This window comes from Acomys russatus, chromosome 8 (assembly GCF_903995435.1).
Source record: "Acomys russatus chromosome 8, mAcoRus1.1, whole genome shotgun sequence".
Lineage (NCBI taxonomy): Eukaryota > Metazoa > Chordata > Mammalia > Rodentia > Muridae > Acomys > Acomys russatus.
In genome coordinates this window covers 911366-930668 of record NC_067144.1, presented here as the reverse complement: position 1 = coordinate 930668, position 19303 = coordinate 911366, and the positions used below count along the sequence as shown (strand labels likewise).

The 19303-nt window shown below is 43.4% G+C and overlaps 2 protein-coding genes across 2 annotated transcripts in view; one reads left to right on the top strand and one right to left on the bottom strand.

The window, feature by feature from the left end:
- Positions 1 to 1885, bottom strand: part of Prkdc (protein kinase, DNA-activated, catalytic subunit) — a 181501-nt gene extending 179616 nt beyond the window's left edge. Inside the window, exon 1 of the mRNA XM_051150565.1 lies at positions 1674 to 1885. Within this exon, the coding sequence (XP_051006522.1) occupies positions 1674 to 1827 (154 nt within the window). The 5' untranslated portion in view covers positions 1828 to 1885. The remainder of the gene's footprint in view (positions 1 to 1673) is intronic.
- Positions 1886 to 2458: 573 nt separating this feature from the next.
- Mcm4 (minichromosome maintenance complex component 4) lies at positions 2459 to 18224 on the top strand. The gene is made up of 16 exons (XM_051150563.1): positions 2459 to 2528; positions 2923 to 3084; positions 3356 to 3519; positions 3609 to 3710; positions 4563 to 4658; positions 4744 to 4839; positions 5313 to 5451; positions 8592 to 8812; positions 9131 to 9251; positions 11502 to 11761; positions 12156 to 12521; positions 13169 to 13296; positions 13773 to 13980; positions 15664 to 15892; positions 16345 to 16478; positions 17286 to 18224. The coding sequence occupies exons 1-16, from the start codon at positions 2459 to 2461 to the stop codon at positions 17376 to 17378; spliced, it is 2589 nt and encodes an 862-aa protein (XP_051006520.1). The 3' UTR covers positions 17379 to 18224.
- The last annotated feature ends 1079 nt before the right edge of the window (positions 18225 to 19303 follow it).

Genomic DNA, 19303 nt, shown 5'->3' with positions numbered 1-19303 from the left:
GCCCAAGCTTTATAATTCCAGAACTTGAGATGCTAATACAGGATATATAGTTACAGAGTAGGCTGGGCTATGGAGGCAGACACTGTCAGAAAACAAAACCAAAAATCCAAGAGATGCCTGCAGGGATTATTGTAACAATAAGAAACTCACAACCTATAATCTTTCAGTATAGTGTGTATTAGCAGTAAAAATGAAACTGCCTTAAGACCAACTAGGTCACCCAGAAAAATGACCCAGAAAAATGAATTCCAACCTTGAAACACTGAAGAACAGAAAGCAACCAAATGTTCTTTTTTTTGTTTTTGTTTTCCCCATCATTACTAGGATCTTGAGAACGCATACTTACTATATAGCACTTGTTAAAAGTGCTTACTTACTTAAAAAACAAAACAGGGCCGGGCGTGGTGGCGCACGCCTTTAATCTCAGCACTTGGGAGGCAGAGGCTGGTAGATCGCTGTGAGTTCGAGGCCAGCCTGGTCTACAGAGTGAGTCCAGGACAGCCAAGGCTAACACAGACAGACCCTGACTCAAAAAATAAAACAAACAAACCAAACAAACAAAAAGCCAGAATCTTACTATACAGCCAGCCCTAGCTGGCCTGGAACACAAGAGATCTACCTGCCTTTGCCTAGAAACAAAGACCTGATGCAACACTGCATCCAGCTAGTTTACATTAGTATACGTTGAGATTTTTTAAAAGTGTTTAAGAAAGGATTACAGTTTTTACCCACAGCACATTGAGTTTTGTTTCCTGTGGTAGTACCAGGTACTGAACCAATCAATGACCACATGCTCAACTGGTAAGCGCTCTAGCACTGAGCTGCCAGCCCTCAACACTATTAGGGGATGTGGTTAAGACCATCTCCTACTCTTTCAGAGGACCAGAGTTCACTTCCCAGCACCTATGTCTGGTGTCTGTAACAACAGTTCTTGGGCATCCAACGCCCTTGCGTGGCTTCTATAGGCAACTGCACATCCGTAGTACATACCTACACATAAGGACACAGATAATAAAAACAAATACCATTTGGGGCGCAGGTGTACTATCTAACCATAGTAGCCCATGCCTGTAATCCTAGCACTAGGGAGAAAGATCACAAGCTGGAGACCAGACTGGGCTAGTTCAACAAAAAAAATATTTTTAAAACTGAAATGTGGCATTTCCACAAAGAAAAGTAAACTTACATACGGGCATTAGTAAAAGGTTAAAAAGCAGAGAGCAAAGCGAGGTACGTCACCTCTACAACCCCAGCATTTGAAGGCTCAGTCTACATAGAGAATCCCAGGACCGCTTGATATAGGAAGCCCATAACATAAAAAGAAAGGTTTAAAAGTCAAAAGAACAGCATGATTTTCAGTAGTTTTTCAACTGTTCTGAAAATACGGTGCAACGAATAGAGGATTTTGTAAAGATCCTAATGGGCTCAAGCGAGATTAAGATGAAACAAAATACTTTGTCTTATTCTCTCAGCTCCAATTTTTAATAAAAATGACTGCCAAACTTGAGGGTCATTTTATAACACCTGTTTTAAAACTTGTTTCTCACATGCTAGGGAAAGAGAGCAGTATACACAATCCACAGATTCGAGACTTTACAAGACGTTGGCTACACGTAAGGAGAGAAACGCGGAGCCTTCCTCTGATGGCAGCCAACCCCGGGGACCTTACCCACCCAGCATTGCAGAGCTAGTGCTGAGCACACACTCCTGCCCCAAGCCACGGATCAGCTGGTAACTGGCCACGGCGGCGCTGCAGCGGTCTGCTGCGGACAGGGACTCCTGCAGCTGCAGGAGCGAGCACCGCACAGCAGCTCCCGGGTCCGCCATAACGCCGGCACCACTCCGCGCATGCGCGACGCGGGCTCTTCTCCCTCCCCAGGGCCCGCTTCCTCTCGTGGGAGGGGGCGAACCCGCGCGCCAGCCTACAGGTGTGCACTGCTGAACTAGTGCACAGAGGAGGTCAGTGAGCGTAACCGAGAGCGACACCACCGGTGCCTGTACTTGGGACGCCTTCCGCTGTAAACACCCTTAGGCAGGCGGGGCTCTCCCGCCGCGGATTTCCCGCCACGGCGCGGCCAAGCCCATCGGAGGCGAGGGGTGCGCAGGGTGAAGCGCGGCTCTTCTTCCTGGGCGGCGGTCACCAACTCCCCTGCCGGCTCGCATTGGCGTCCTCCGGAGGCGGAGCTACTCGCCCTTTCCTCCGTGATTGGCAGGACTTCTCCTCTCAGGCCACTCCCTCCCCTACCCCAGGACGCTCATTGGCGCCTTCCGGAGACGGAGCTACTCACTCTTACACCCGTGATTGGCCGGGCGCCGCTGGGCGCTGTGACGTCAGAGCGGCTGGCGGGAATCAGTTTGGTTTGCGGGCCGGCGAGCGTTCCTCCAGGGTGGGCACGGAGCAGTGTTTGGAAGACCCCGAGCCAGATTGCCCTCGTCCTTCAGGTAGTAGCATAGCACCATGTCCTCCCCGGCGTCCACCCCGAGCCGCCGCAGCAGCCGACGCGGACGAGCCACCCCAACCCAGTCGCGTGAGTACCCCCCCTTCCCGCCTCGTGTCTCTTCCCGCTGCCACAGTGGAATGCTCTGAGTCTTTTGACCCTTGTGTGTGGGTTGACAGGCTTGGGGCATAAGAGTGGCCTCTGTTAATCCGGATACAGATGACTCTGCGCGCACATCCCAGGCTGTTTAAAGTAATAAAACTACCCTAAGCCGGGCGTGGTGGCGCACGCCTTTAATCCCAGCACTTGGGAGGCAGAAGCAGGCGGATCGCTGTGAGTTTGAGACCAGCCTGGTCTACAAAGCGAGTCCAGGACAGCCAAGGGTAGACAGAGAAACCCAGAAAAAAAAGAAGTACCCTAAGAGGCACTTCCTGGGAGAGTAAGCATGAGCGTTGATAGTCTTGTTTGTTTTGTATGACGGAAGTTCGAAGTGAGGAAAGCAGGTCTTCTCCCTATCGGAGACGTAGGGGCGAAGATTCTTCCACTGGAGAGCTCCCACCAATGCCCACCTCCCCAGGAGCGGACCTGCAAAGCCCAACTACACAGAATGCCTTGTTTTCCAGCCCTCCTCAGATGCATTCTTCAGGTGAGTTTGTGCAGATGTGGCTGTCCTGTAGTTGGTTACAGGGGTAGTTCTTCAGCACCTGTTTTACTGGCTTAACAGTTGCTATGATGCCTAAAGCATTCTGTGAAAGCTGATAAGTTCTTCACTGAAACAGCTGGGGAATGAAGCAGAATTGGTGCACGTTTAGGACCTAGTTAGCAAAAAAAAAAAGTATTCTGTTTAGATTGGCAGCAGACGGCATTCTGAATTTGGGGACTGATGCGGTAAAGGTGTAAATATGTTGTTTTTGTAGCTGTTCCTTTGGACTTTGATGTTAGTTCTCCACTGACATACGGCACTCCCAGTTCTCGGGTGGAAGGAACCCCTAGAAGTGGAGTGAGAGGCACCCCGGTGAGGCAGAGGCCTGACCTGGGCTCAGCACGAAAGGGTCTGCAGGTGGATCTGCAGTCTGATGGAGTAAGTACAAAGCAGATCTCTGATGGCTTCGTCTTGGGAGCGTAACATGGGCAATTCCATTCCCATCCTTCTATCATCTTTCCCTGTAGGCAGCTGCAGAAGACACAGTAGCAAGTGAACAGTCTCTGGGCCAGAAACTTGTGATTTGGGGAACAGATGTGAATGTGGCAACATGCAAAGAAAATTTTCAGGTAGGCTTATGTATACTAAAACTCTTTCCTGAGACTTTGGGAGAAAGTGTAACCTATATGTAAGTGGCCATAGTGCATAGCAGCAGGTTGTTTGTGGTTTAGAATTTATTCCTAGGAAAGAATTTATGCAGTGCAGAACATGGTAATACACTTCCACTTCCTTTTTTTTTTTTTTTTTATGTTTTTCGAGACAGGGTTTCTCTGTGTGTAGCCTTGGCTGTCCTGGTGTCACTTTGTATATCAGGCTGGCCTTAAACTCAAAGAAATCTGCCTGCTTCTGTCTCCTGAGTGCCACCTGGCTCTGTTTTAAGTTTTTTTATTTTTGGCTACCAAGACAGGGTTTCTTTGTATAGCCCCTGGCTGTCCTGAAACTTGCTCTGTAAACCAGGCTAGCATGGAACTCAGATCCACATACCTCTGCCTCCTGAGTACTGGGGATTAAGGCGTGTGCCACCATGCTCAGCTAGGTGGTAAACACTTAACATCTTTAGCATGGGGCAGAGGATTACTGCAAGTTCGAGGCCAGTCTGGGTTCTTTTGTGAGATCCTTGTCTCACACCTAAAATGAAAGATTATTTTTGTGTATAGATAGCTACATACTCAAAAAAAAAATCTCTGTGTGTGTGTGTTTTCTTTCATGTTTTGTTGCACGGAGGGACGCTTTTACATGGCGATTAGAGCCAGTTTGTTGGGGCTGGTTCTTTCCACCATGTGTGTCCTAGAGCAAACTGAAGTAGTCAGACCTGTAGGTCCATAATAACTGACCATCTTGCTGGTCTCATGTTCTGCATTTTAATAATAGTTACATATTCCTAAGTTCATTAAGATTAATACTGTTTTCTCTACATCAAGAGATTCCTTCAATGTTTTACTGATCCTCTGGCCAAAGAAGAAGAAAATGTTGGCATAGATATTACTCAACCTTTGTACATGCAACGACTTGGAGAGGTAATCAAAAATGATTTACAAGTGGAAGTTTCATATTTTGAGATAATATAATTACTGAAATATGACTTGTCTGTATATCTTACAGATTAATATTACAGGGGAGCCCTTTTTAAATGTGAACTGTGAACACATAAAATTATTTGGCAAAAATTTGTATAGGCAGCTCATCTCCTACCCACAGGTAAGAATTTGACTTTGAGCTTTGTGATTTTAGTAAACGTTTTCAAGGCATGCTCCTAGCACGCAGTTATATTTAGGTAAGAAAGGTGCTTGCAGAGGCTAACTATCTCTTAAAGAAAACCATGTCTTACTATATTTAAATGAGGAGTATGTTTTATATTCACTAATTGCTAATGTTTCTTAACAATAATGAATCTTACTAGCAATTTCTTGGATTTCATGAAGCAAATTACGCTTCTTGATTGGGGGAGGGGTGTTAATTGGAAGCCATTGAGGCAAGTAGTGACCAGGGTAGTTCTGTAGCTGAAGATGATAACCTTGAGCTCCTGGTTCTGTAGAGCCCAGGAGGGTTTCTGGCCCCTGAAGCTGGAGCTACAAGGGCTTATTGAGCCACCTGATGAAGGCCGAGTAACAAGAGCTCTCAACTCCTGAGTCAGCTCTCCAGCCCCTGTACCTTTGTATTTGTTTTTACAGGAGGTTATACCAACCTTTGACATGGCTGTCAATGAAATCTTCTTTGAACGTTACCCTGACTCCATCTTAGAGCATCAGATTCAAGTCAGACCTTTTAATGCACTGAAGACAAAGAGTATGAGAAGCCTGAATCCAGAAGGTAATAATATATTTAGTGGCCGAAATGCCTTGTGTGGATACGAATCTCACAGGTTGTGTAGTGGGTAGTGATAGCTTTAAATATTTTTTTTATTAGTTTATTCAGATTACATCTCAATTGTTACCCCATTACTTGTATCCTCCCTCCCTCCCTCCCACTTTCACCCTATTCTCCTCCCCGATGTCTATGACTGAGGAGGTCCTCCTCCCCTACTGTATGGTCATAGGCTATCAAGTCTCATCTTGGAAGCCTGGATAGCTTTAAATTTTAGGTTGAAAAGATTTATTCTGTTTCCTTTGGTGAATTTGTTAAGGCATTTTTCTAACAAGTGAAATACCTGATAGAAATGACCTAACAATTCTCTACTGGAAAGTGAAGTTCAAATATAATAAAGTCTCTAGTTAGCAAGGATGCAGTTTTCTTTTTTTTCTTTTTTTTTTTTTCTTTTTTCTTTTTTTTTTTCTTTTTTCTTTTTTCTTTTTTTTATTAATTTATTCTTGTTACATCTCAATGGTTGTCCCATCCCTTGTATCCTCCCATTCTTCCCTCCCTCCCATTTTCCCCTTATTCCCCTCCCCTATGGCTGTTCCTGAGGGGGATTTCCTCCCCCTGTATATGCTCATAGGGTATCAAGTCTCTTCTTGGTAACCTGCTAAGGATGCAGTTTCTTAGTTACTGACGAAAACAAATCGAGATGCCCAGCCAGGTGGCTCAGCTTTGAAGCAGTGGCTGTGCAAACTTCATCATCTGAGTTCAGTTCCTGGAACCCATAGTGGGAGGAGAGAACTGGCTCCTGAAAACTGTTCTCTGACGTCATGTATGTGCCCATACTCATGCACACATGTGGTAATCACATGCAGAACATGCTGCCCAGCCTTGAATTGAGGAAGGAATTCTAGCTTGGGAGGTAAATAAAACATGAGCAAAACATAAGTGTCTAAGCATTAGGAAACCGGCAAAGCCCAGGACAACAGGAGGCATGAAAGTAGAAATTGCCATATGTGAGTGCTAACATATGTGGGTAGCTGAAGCAGGGATTCTGGAGACAATATTTGGGAATAAAAAGCCTAATTCTAGAGAGTTTAGAATGCCAACAAAGATTTATTTCAAAGTAAACAGGAGAAAGATTTTTTTTTCCACTCATGTAACTCAGTGAATCCCATGACGTATGGATTCATGATATATGGCTCATGACGTATGAATTTATGACGTATGGCTCTCACAGTGGCTCAACTATGGGACGGTCAGATCCTAATCTGTAGAGTCTTGTGCTGTAAACAAGACAGAATGGCATGTGTGAAGATTACTTAATTGTTTTTCAAAATTAATAAAAATGCCTTTGCAGATAAATATACTAAAACTATAGAATATTTTTAGTATTGAAATATTATAGGCAGTTAGCATAAGCAGTTTTTTTTTTTCCCACTATTTATTAAAGAACCATAATTTCCTGTTATAAAGTTGCTCTTCACATCACCTTTCTGGTGGGATGTTGAGACCCAAGAGGAGGCATTTCATACTTTAATAAGAACTTGTAGTTGGCGCTTGAGGTATGAATCAGTGGTAGACGATTTGTCCGTGTGCTATAAAAAAAGAGAAGTGGGGTGGGAGGAGGTGGCTCTTGGGGAAAAAATATAGAAAAATCATACTTTGGGTTTTTTTTTTTTTTTTTTTTGTTTTTTTTTTTTTATTGCATATGAGTGCTTTATCTACAGAAGAGGGTATGGTTGTGAGCCACCATGTGGTTGCTGGGAATTGAACTCAGGACCTCTGGAAGAGCAGACGGCACTCTTAACCACTGAGCCATTTCTCCAGCCTCCGAAAATCGTACTTTGAGAAACCAAGAATTGCTAGGTGATCAGCTGATTTCAGAAGTTGGCAAATTGCATCTAAATTTTAAGGGGAAAAAAGGGCTAGTGAAGAGAGGCAAAATAGGTAGAAGAGATGGATGAAATGCATTCTAAAGGCCTTGTGACTCAGCACTAAGTACCAGTGGGTGGAGGGCCTTTGAGTCAGTGAAGGCTGACACTCATCTGGACCTAGCAGAGGGAATTACTATGGGTGGCAAAGGTGACAGGAAAGGAACAAACAAAGGAGGCAGAAGTAAGAGTAGAAATAGAAAGTAAGTGTAAAAGAAGCTTGTTTTGTAGATAGTGATGACTGCTGAAAGGCAAAGTGCCGTTTTCCTTGTAGGCGCTGATTACAAAATATGGTATGTAATGATGATGTCCTTAACTATGTCCTTTCTCCGTTCTGTAGATGACAGACACGGAGGCTCAGGGTATCTCCAGGGTCAACTATGCTTTGACCATGTCTAGGTGTAGAGTTCTTGTGTAGTATGTGTTTATTTTTTAAGTACATGTACAGGCCAGGGGAAATTTAGGGTATCAATTCTTAGGTGCTATCTATGTTTTTTGTTTTGTTTTGTTTTTGTTATTAATGACAGGGTTTTTCATGCATAGGGTTCAGCAAGTAGGCTAAGCTATCTGCTGGGCAACAAGCCCTAAAGATCTTCCTGGGTTTTTTTTGTTTTCCTCCCTGGTGCTGAAATTATAAGCAGCTCCTTGCCCCTGCCCCCAGCATTTTCAGCCCAAGATTTTCACCTGAGATTTCAGGTCTTCAGGCAGCTTTGTGAGTGAGATGAGAGGCTGGGAGACAATATACCTACACATCAAACTTCTCTCCTGTTATGTCTGCTAGGCAGCACCTCTGAGGAAAAGGGCCAAATGTGAGCCAGCAGTGAGCGAACAAGATGGCTTAGTGGGTGGGTAAAGATGCCAGACCTGACCACCTGAGTTAGATTCCCGGGACACATAGTGGAAGAGAACTGGCTCCCGTAAACTGCCTTCCAACCTCCACTCTTGCACCATGGCAGGCATGTGTTCACAGACACACCATAAACAAGGAAATATAGTAAAGAAATGGTACATCAAAAGGTTCAGAAGTGTACTGGTATTGAGAAGAAAGCGGGCTGCACATAGGCTAGTTCTGAGAATCCTATCCTGGTGACAAAGTGTGCTGTGTCTTTGTTGGTCATCTGTACTTCTACTTGAGTTAAGATTCTGCTTTAGTGGCAGACCCAGGCCTGGGTGGGCTGAGGAAATGGCGAGTGGACAAGCCAACGTCTTTCCCTTTAACAGACATTGATCAGCTCATCACCATCAGTGGCATGGTCATCAGGACATCACAACTGATTCCTGAGATGCAGGAGGCCTTCTTCCAATGCCAAGTGTGTGCCCACACCACCCGGGTGGAGATGGACCGAGGCCGCATTGCTGAGCCCAGCACTTGTGCACACTGCCACACCACCCACAGCATGGCACTGATCCACAACCGCTCCCTGTTCTCTGACAAGCAGATGGTATGTGACTACTCTGTCCCCAGGATAAGGTTCTCCAACACACACTGCTACCTGTGTTCTGCCTCTGTCTGAATCTCCAGCCAAATATAGTTTGTCAGTCTACCCTCAACTTTGCTAACGGAATTCAGCTCTTTCCATTTGCTAGTGTTGGTTTCTTAATGACTGGAAAGAATTTGGAGCACACTGAGCTTCCGCGTTGGTGTGCTACACTTCAAGCGTCATTATGGCCACGCTGTATACAAAGGCCTGTGTTCTTTTTGGTTTTGTTTTCCTTGGTACTTTTTTTGTTTCTTAAGTTCTTTACTATTCTTCTTTCAGATCAAACTTCAAGAGTCTCCTGAAGACATGCCTGCTGGGCAGACACCTCACACTGTTGTCCTTTTTGCCCACAATGATCTTGTAGATAAGGTTCAGCCAGGGGACAGAGTGAATGTCACAGGTAAGAATGTAGGTTTGTAACAAGGAAACAAAGTGCTGTTTGTTTAACCTGGTGGTCCCTTGCTATGTAATCTCCCAGAGCTTTGCATATGTCTCAGATTGCTAATGCTGAGGCCATGAGAACAGCTTCCGGGTGCAGTTAGTAACTCAGGGACAGGGCACCAACTTGGGATTGATGGGTGCTTTTCTGCTTATTTCCTACATGTACAACTAAGGGTTAACATTACTTAGAGAGTAGAGCAGGGCAGAGCACTGTAGTTACAGGATAGCTATTGCTGACCTGTTGGTTGTTGCAGTTCATTGCTGGATTAATTTGCGTTTCTAGATCCTGAATGTCTCTTCAGACAAAAAGTGCCCTGTCTTCAACGCCATTTGGGTATGGCAAGCTTTCCCCATTTTGGAGGAAAGTGGGCACTTGGTCAGGGGTAGTGGGCTGAGTAACAGCATTGCTCTTCATTGGGAATTGAATCCAGAGGTTCCTGACTCCTGAGTCTAGGGCTTACTATCCCAGCTACTCAGTAAGTCAGGATTTCTGCCCCACTGCGCCCCCATCCCCTCCACTGCCCTGACACCTTTGGTAAGGTATAATCCAATGGGTTAGTTTCCTCGACTGTATCATCAGTGTTCTATCACAATAGGTACCTAGAAGAACAAAGCATGGCCATTCTAAATGACGTTAATTATGACCTGTCCATGTTAATCTAGGTGAAGTGTAATATGGTTTGTGTTTCTAAAATATTGCAAAAATGCTATTTTTTTTTTTTTTTTATATTGGGATAGAAATCAGAACACAGCTTATGAGAGTCATGTTTTTCCACATTGGGGCCTGAAGATTCAATTGAGGTCATCAGGTTTGGTGCAAGTGCTTTTACCTGCTGAAGCACTTCACCTCTATAAGCTGGTTTTCTTCCTTTTTAAATGAAAGTTAACGTTATCTTCTTAAAGGACCATGATCTATGCTATAAGGATGAGAAAGATCAAACTTACTCCTTAAAAAGTAGAGGGCCTGGTGAAATGGTTCAGTGGGTCAAGGGTTCTTGCTGTGTGCAGTTCTGATGATGTCAGTTCCTTTGGGTGCCCTGCATGATGGAAGGAGAGAACCAGTTCCCAAAAGCTGTCCACTAACCTCCACACCCGACACGCTGGCACATAAGTACATGCACACTAACAATAAATTAAAGCTTTATTTGTTTAAAGCCGCAGGAAGTAGAACTAGTTGTGGAGTTCAAGACTGGTTTGAAACCTAAAGAAAAAAAGCGTCAGATAATACCAGGGTAGAAAAACCTTCCTTTTTTACACAGTATATACATTTAGAGTAGTTAAAATATTACTTCTTGCTTAATTTCTCTGTATTATTTTTCTTTTGTGTGCTATTGGATTTTTTTGGGGAGAGGGGAGTTGGTTTTTTGAGACAGGGTCTCTCTGTATAACCCGGGCTGTCCTGGACTTGCTTTGTAGGCCAGGCTGGCCTCAAACTCACAGAGATCAACCTGCCTCTGCATACCTGAGTGCTGGGATTACGGCATGTGCTACCAGGCTTGGCTGAGAATTCTCTTTGGCTGGGGGGTGGCGGGGGGTGGGGGAGAGTGTGCCATGCAGTGCCAGGGACTAAGCCCACGGCTCTGCACATGCTAAGCAACATGTTCTGCCTTGAACTACATCTCCAGCCTTTAGTTAGGTTAATGAGAGGATACCAGAAAACATCCTGTTCCTAGTGTTAGCCCTAAGGTTTCACTTTCCCTTCACCTTTGAGGCAGTAGGCTATCTGTCTTGCTGTTCATAAAGTTATCTTCAGAAAGTTTGAGCTTTTGGAGTTTTCACTTCCAAGTTTTTGGAATGAGCTTTAGCGTTTTGTTCCAGTTGATTCTAAGGAGATTCTGTGGTTTTTAGCTTAGGGAAATGACGTTATTAAATACGACCATGACGGAGCTGTTTTTTTAAATAGCCTGCTTTCATTTTATACCTAGAACACTTGTGTGCCAAGTAGTTAGGCAGATAGTTCCCTACGCTCACACAGAACAGATGGATACAAATATGACTTTAGATCTGTCCATAAAAACCTGTTTCTTCCCAGCTTGGCTATTTCTTTTGCTTCTTGTCTTTCTTAATGTAGGCCTTTGCCTGGGAGACTAACAGGTAAGGGGTGTTGCAGTGAGGTGGGGCCCTCGGGTACTGCGTATTGCCTTTGCCTACCACTGACCTACAGTGGTAAGCAGAGCAGTAAAGCTGTGTCTCCTGTATGTGTTCTTAGGCATATACCGAGCAGTACCTATTCGAGTCAATCCAAGGGTGAGCAGCGTGAAGTCGGTCTACAAAACCCACATTGATGTCATTCATTACCGGAAAACCGATGCAAAACGCCTGCATGGCCTTGATGAAGAAGCAGAACAGAAACTTTTTTCAGAGAAACGGGTGAAGCTGCTTAAGGAACTTTCCAGGAAGCCAGACATTTATGAGCGGCTTGCTTCAGCCTTGGCTCCCAGCATTTACGAACATGAAGATATAAAGAAGGTAGCAATGGAGTTTTTATAACTTGATTTCGAGATTTACAGTTACTTAGGGTCATTTGCCACTATTACTGTCTCCCAAAAATAGGAACCAAGGCCCTGGCCCCTGCCATGGTTACTAGTTGAGTGTCACTGTTTTGTGGTGTATAGACTCATCTCTGCTGTGCACATCCGTGTTCCTAACCCTAAGAGGTTCCGTGGGCTCTCAACAGAGGCTTGTGTTGTTCAGGCTCTGGATGATGTCTCCTTATGGTTATATTGATTGGAGTAGCCAGAGCACTCTTGGGTTATTTTGGTAATACTTTCAAGACAGAAAATAGAAAATTACCTCTAAAACATAAGCTAAATCTATTCCTCTACAGCAAATGAATGTTTCAGTGTGTTTATATGTTCTTCAGGGAATCTTGCTTCAGCTGTTTGGTGGAACAAGGAAGGATTTCAGTCACACCGGAAGGGGCAAATTCCGTGCTGAAATCAACATCCTTCTGTGTGGTGACCCTGGCACCAGCAAGTCGCAGCTGCTGCAGTATGTATATGGCCTGGTTCCCAGGGGCCAGTACACGTCTGGAAAGGGCTCCAGTGCCGTTGGCCTCACAGCCTATGTGATGAAAGACCCTGAGACCAGGCAGCTAGTCCTACAGACAGGTGCGCTTGTCCTGAGTGACAATGGCATATGTTGCATTGATGAGTTTGACAAAATGAATGAAGGTACAAGGTCCGTTCTGCATGAAGTCATGGAACAACAGACTCTATCCATTGCAAAGGTGAGTAGTGATGTCGCTGTGGCTATAGACTCAGGTGACATCTGCTCTGAGAAAAGTGATCGGTACTTCTCAACAGGTTTCAGCTAAAGTTCTATTTTGAAAGCGCTTATGTTAGTAGCTTCTACTCACTAATATGTAGATCTTACAAACTTGAGTTCATGTAAAAATTACTACAGGTGTTAAGTGTTGGCTTTCCGATTTGAAAGGTATGTGGCTGCAAGGGGCTGGAGGGGTGATTGGCGGTTGAGAGTGGCAGCCGATTGACTAGAACACGTGGGTTTGATTCCTAGTACCCACATGTGGCTTATGGCCATCTGCCATCTGTAACTAGTTCCAAGGGCTCCTGTGCCCTCTTCTGACCTCCCTGAGGACCAAGCACATGTGTAATACACAAATACGTATTCAGGCAAAACACCCAGTACAAAAAATGAGATTTAAAGGAAAATGTGGCTGCGGAATGAATATGTGTAAGCTCAGTCCTGGGCATGAATCTGGGGACAGTGCCATCTTTGTGCACTAAAGTCCGTGATACTGTTGGAAAGCAGAAACAGCAGAGCGAGTATGGGTTAGCCAGAGGTCGATGACAGTGGCTTTCTTCCTTGTGGGAGTGAGAAAAATGCTTCTAACTGCACTGCTTCCTCTAATAGGCTGGGATCATCTGTCAACTCAATGCACGCACCTCTGTCCTGGCAGCAGCAAATCCTATTGAGTCTCAGTGGAATCCTAAAAAAACAACCATTGAAAATATCCAGCTGCCGCACACATTGTTGTCAAGGTACTAAAGCATCCTGTCTGATGAGTGCTTCTGCTTGCTTGTTCATAAAACTGACAGCTAGAGATTGAAAACAACCCAGCAGCTACTACAGTCTCTTCGCTCACATTAAACAGTGACTCAGATTTGGTTGGTTAGGGCTCTTAGCAAGATTTATATGCCTTAATTATTTGACTAAATTTACTTTGTTTCTGGTGGTACTGGGGATTTAATGCAAGACCTCTCGCTCCTTACATTCTTATGAAACAGTTGTTCTCAAAACAGTTGTAGGCGTTTTTACCCAAATAGTCGTAGATTACAGTAACATTTCTCAGAAGAAGGTCTTAACTCTTTTACTTTGCTCTGACCTAGGCAGCTGGAGATGTGGCAGCCCTCTGTGGGCACATAGATAATACAGTCAGGTGGCGTAAACACCTTTCAGTCCTAGGTATCTTGGAGTCTTAACTAGGAAGACAGTGATTTTCCTCTTGTTTTGTCAGGTTTGATCTTATCTTCCTCATGCTGGACCCTCAGGATGAGGCATATGACCGGCGTTTGGCTCATCATCTGGTTTCATTGTACTACCAAAGTGAGGAGCAAATGGAGGAGGAGTTCCTGGACATGGCAGTCCTGAAGGACTACATCGCATACGCACATAGTACCATCATGCCCCGGCTGAGTGAGGAGGCCAGCCAGGCTCTCATTGAGGTAACAAGGGCTATGAAACATGCTTGGGGGGCTGGAGAGATGGCTCAGAGGTTAAGAGCACTGTCTGCTCTTGCAGAGGTCCTGAGTTCAATTTCCCAGCAACCACGTGGTGGCTCACAACCAATGTAATGTGATCTGATACCCTCTTCTGGCCTGCAGGTGTACATGGAGGCAGAGCACTGTATATATAATAATAAATAAATATAAGTCTTTAAAAACAAAAAAAGAAACATGTTTGGAACTCTGGATGCATATGTGTTAACTTCCTTTAGCTTGTTTTTAAGAGTAAAAATGGGTGGTAATTTAGATGTCCACATACTTATAATGTGGACAGGAATGTGCTAGAGCTTGTTTGGGCTGAGGTTGTGATGGGGCATGTGCTTTGATGGGTTTGCATCCTACCTGGCTTCCAAAATAGATGAAGGTTACAGATGGTAGTGTTTTTTCATTCGTATTATAAAATAAATGAAATTACATGTAAAAGGGATTAATTGTCCTTGAAACATCTTCAGTTATCTTACGTGCCTTGCTAAATGGATCTCTTGGCTGTCGTATGCCAGGCCTTTTCCTACAGGCCCACAGATCCATTCCTTTCCTCTGCCACTGATTCCTGTAGGCATAAGGTTACTGTGTGATGATTTTTGTAACCCTCATATCTGGTTGGACTCATTCTGAAATTCTCCTATCTCAATGCTGTGTAAAGTCTGCTCCTCAGTTGTCACCTGACATGCCAATACAGCAGCTTACAACCAATCGCTGAGCAGGGATGAGAATAGGGCTGACTTCCTGCCAGCCAGGGGAGGAGACATTAGAGGAGGAAGTAGGGGATTCAGTCATGGGAGAGGGCCAAGAAAGATGGTGCTAGAACATGAAAGCTACAAAGTGCAAGTATCTCTCGGAAGAAGCCAAAGTAGTTTAAAGGATTAAGAGTTGATTTAAAACTGCTCAATTCTTGTGCTGTGAAGCTTGTTTAAATAATATAATAGTCTCAATTATTTGTGTGATAGCCAAGTTAAGAGAGAAATTGAGAAACACAGTTTTATAAAAATAACCTTAACAGTTTCCTTTGTGTTTGTTTTTGTTGTGTGTGTGTTCCTGTCTATGTGTCTGTGTTTGGTGCTAGGGATTATACTCATGAGGGACTAGGCATGCGTTCTTCTGCGTTACATTGTCAGCCTTCTAATCTCTTTTTCATACGTGCCTGTGTATACAAGATGTCACCAAGAAGTCTTCCTGTCAAATATTTCTGACAACACCATGCATTGATGTAACAATCTTCTACAATTCTGTGTTTATATGTGTAAGGCTCCAACCCTTAATGAGTTCCAAGTTTACAGCCTAGATCCAACTTGTAATTAATTACCTACACTAATCAGTAACCCCTACCCTGCAGGCAGACTGACTTTCAGTTACTTAACAGAACACTTAACTGTTGAAAGTCACCTGTGAAGCCGGGCGTGGTGGCGCACGCCTTTAATCCCAGCACTCGGGAGGCAGAGGCAGGCGGATCGCTGTGAGTTCGAGGCCAGCCTGGTCTACAAAGTGAGTCCAGGATGACCAAGGCTACACAGAGAAACCCTGTCTCGAAAAACCAAAAAAAAAAAAAAAAAGAAAGTCACCTGTGAGCTTAAGGTTGTTATCAGTGGTTTCATCAGTGGTTCGCTTTTTCCCTATCTTCCTTAGGCTTATGTAAACATGAGGAAGATCGGTAGCAGCCGGGGAATGGTTTCTGCTTACCCTCGACAGCTAGAGTCATTAATTCGCTTAGCAGAAGCCCATGCTAAAGTCAGATTTTCTGACAAAGTTGAAGCAATTGATGTGGAAGAGGCAAAACGCCTTCACCGGGAGGCTCTGAAGCAATCTGCAACTGACCCCCGTACTGGCATTGTGGATATATCTATCCTTACTACAGGTTTGTTAAGGCTTTGAACAGAAAGACTTAAAATCAAAAGAGACTTATCTCCTCTGGTGTTTAGTACCTATTAAAATCCATTTCAAGGAAGAGCCAGGCAGCTATGTCTGCCCAAGTTGGAGGCTAAGGTGGGAAGATCATGTGAGCCCAGTAATTCTAGGCAAGCTGAGGCAGCATAGTAAGGCCCTTTATCAAAATTAAAAGAATTTATTTTCCCTTAATAAATACAGTTATACTTAACTACATGGCTTGCATAGGCTTTCAGTGGCATGCAGCTATTGATAAGTAAAATAATTGAAATAAGAAATCCGCATGCTCTTGAAGATGTGCTAGCGTTTGGCTGCTGTCCTCCTATCTTTCTTGACAATACTCGTGAAGGAATATTTATGGTAATCTGTAATGTTTCACTTCCTCATGGCAGAAATATTTCCATTGATTTCTTTTCAAATTAGGAATGAGTGCCACTTCTCGTAAACGGAAAGAAGAATTAGCAGAAGCATTGAGAAAACTTATATTATCCAAGGGAAAAACACCAGCCTTAAAATACCAACAACTTTTTGAGGATATTCGGGGACAATCTGACACAGTAAGTGTTTTTGTATGTATAAGTAATAAATGTAAATAAGATTGTGTCTTCCATAAACACAGCATCAAGAGATACATAATTAAAATTTTAGTACACCTGTTTGGAATTTAGATTTGTTTTGTGGATGAAATAGTTGCATGATCTTTTGGCAACTAAAGATGAATGGTTAAGGGGCTGGAGAGATAGCTCAGGACACTGTCTGCTCATTCAGAGGTCCTAAGTTCAATTCCCAGCATGACATGGTGTCTCACAACCATCTATAATGTTATCTGATGCCTTCTTCTGGCAAGTAGTTGTGCATGCAAATAGAGTGCTCATGTACATAAAAGATGATTTGTAAGTAAAACCAAAAACGACTGGGGGCCAAAGTCCAGGCCTATTTGTCTTTTGTTTTGTTTTTTTTTGTTTTTTTATGACACTCCTTTACTTATCCTTGACTGCATTAGCATGATAAAAGCAGAGCTTAGAAAGGGCAACAGACACCTGGTCCTTTGAAGAAACATTTGCCATTCCTGATATACAAGATAATAAGAAATGTGTTCTACAGAAGGTACCTGCTGCCACTCAGCCTAATGTCCTTTGTGGTGGAAGGAGAGAACTGAGTTGGCAGGCTGTCCTCTGACCTCCACTTATACACCAATCTATACACATAATAACACAAAATAAATAAGATGTATATAAAATGTAATTTAGCAAAATGAATTGTCTATAGCTACCAAAAAGACACAGACTGAGTGGTAGTTTACTTAACATTAAAGTATGTGTGGGTGAGAGAAAGGACTTGACATGTGACATTTTGTGTCCTAGGCAATTACCAAAGATATGTTTGAAGAAGCCCTGCGTGCTTTGGCTGATGATGACTTCTTAACAGTGACTGGGAAAACTGTCCGCTTGCTCTGAGCCCTTGGACTAGAGTCAATCACTGTTGTCACTGATACAAGTGGAGTCTAAAAAGCATTATTCCACTATATAAAAATTTTCTGTACTGGGTTGTATTTTGTTAGTAAATAATGTTTTTAACATCGTAGATTATCAGCATACTCAGTAGAGGTTATTTTCTTGATGGGCCGTTATATTAAGCAGCTTGCTTATCACCTATTTGCACACAGAGCCTAGCCCAGATTTGGAGGGATTTCGATCCGGGTGCTTGGCCTTTGTTGTCTTGCAGTGTTGGGGTGCATGGCCATGCATGCTGTGTATGCAAGTCACCTACTCAGTGTGAGGAAAATTGTGTGATTGGAGGGGACAGATGGGCCAGGAAACATCCCTTACTCTGATCCTTTTATAGCACCTAGATTTACCTTTTTATAGAGACCTCAGAATTATTGAACAAGAATATAGTTGAATATTGTTAGATTCCAAGTTTACTTATGCTTTTTCCTAATATGTAAAATGTTTCCCTAAATAAATGATAGAAAAGGTAATACTTGGTTGTTTAACATTATTTTTCATTAAGAACAGAACTTCACTAAATACTGCATTCTTGAAATCATGTTATAAAAGAAATCAAGATATGAATTTAAAGCCACTGTTGCTTTAAATCTCCTATGTAAATATTACTACAATAAACCTCCAAACCATTTGAAATATATGAAGTAGACTTTTTAATGTACTTGAGCTACTAGTTGTGTTTATAGATCTAAAAATGCTTACATAGCATTGAGATGTTGGCATTGAAATGTTTTTCAAAGAGCCAGTGATTGAGTTAGCATGTCACCAGAGGCCATGCCATCTATCTACCTATCTAGTTGTATCATGTGCATTGATACCAGTGCTGTGTAGAAGATGGCTTTCATGTGTCACCCTTACAGGCACCCTGTGGAATTAGGTCTTTAGCAGATGAGAACATGAGAAAAAGTTCATGATTTGTCTGAAGTCCCAGAACAGGAGATAGAATTCATAGCTTCATGTTCTTACCAGAGCTGTGTTTTCTCTAGACATGTCTCACTCGTGTTTTATCTTGGCCCAGTTCCTTTGAACACACCACTCCTTGGGCTTCCAGAATCTTGCAGAAAAGTTTTACCGTGCATGTCATACAGCACGTCCTCCCTAAATGGACAGAGAAGCTGGGATGTTTGCTTAATAACTAGGCTTTTTGGACTTAAAGTGTCCTATTGCTGTGAAGAGATACCATGACCAAAGCAACTCATAACAAAAGAAAGCATTTAGTTGGGGGCTTGCCTACAGTTTCAGAGATTTAGCACATTGTCATGGTAAGACGTATGGCAGCAGGCATACATGGTGCTGGAGAATCAGTTGAGATCCACAGGCAGAGAAGAAGCAGTGGGCCTAGGATGGGCTTTTCAAACCTCAAAGCTCACAACCCCTAGTACCCCACTTCCAACAATTCAAATAGTGCCACTCTTGGTCATTAAGCATTCAAATGTATGAGGTAGAAGGGGGCATTCTTATTTCAACTACCACAGTGACATCTCTGTAGTTGGTCAGATACAAACTACCTAGACTTTCATGGGCACCTAAAGGAAATGGGAAAACACATTCTAAGGACACTATGATGTAGCTCTTGGCTTTTTTTTTTTTTTTAACTATTTGTATCAAGTTATCAGGAGACTCTACCTTGGGCTGGACAGATGGCTTGGTGGTTAAGAGCACTGCCTGCTCTTCCAAAGGTCCTGAGTTCAATTCCCAGCAACCACATGGTGGTGGCTCACAACCATCTATAGGAAGATCTGGTGCCCTCTTCTGGCATGCAGGCAGAACATGGTATACTTAATAAATAAATCTTTTTTTGTTTGTTTTGTTTTTCGAGACAAGGTTTCTCTGTGTTAGCCTTGGCTGTCCTGGACTTCCTTTGTAGACAGGCT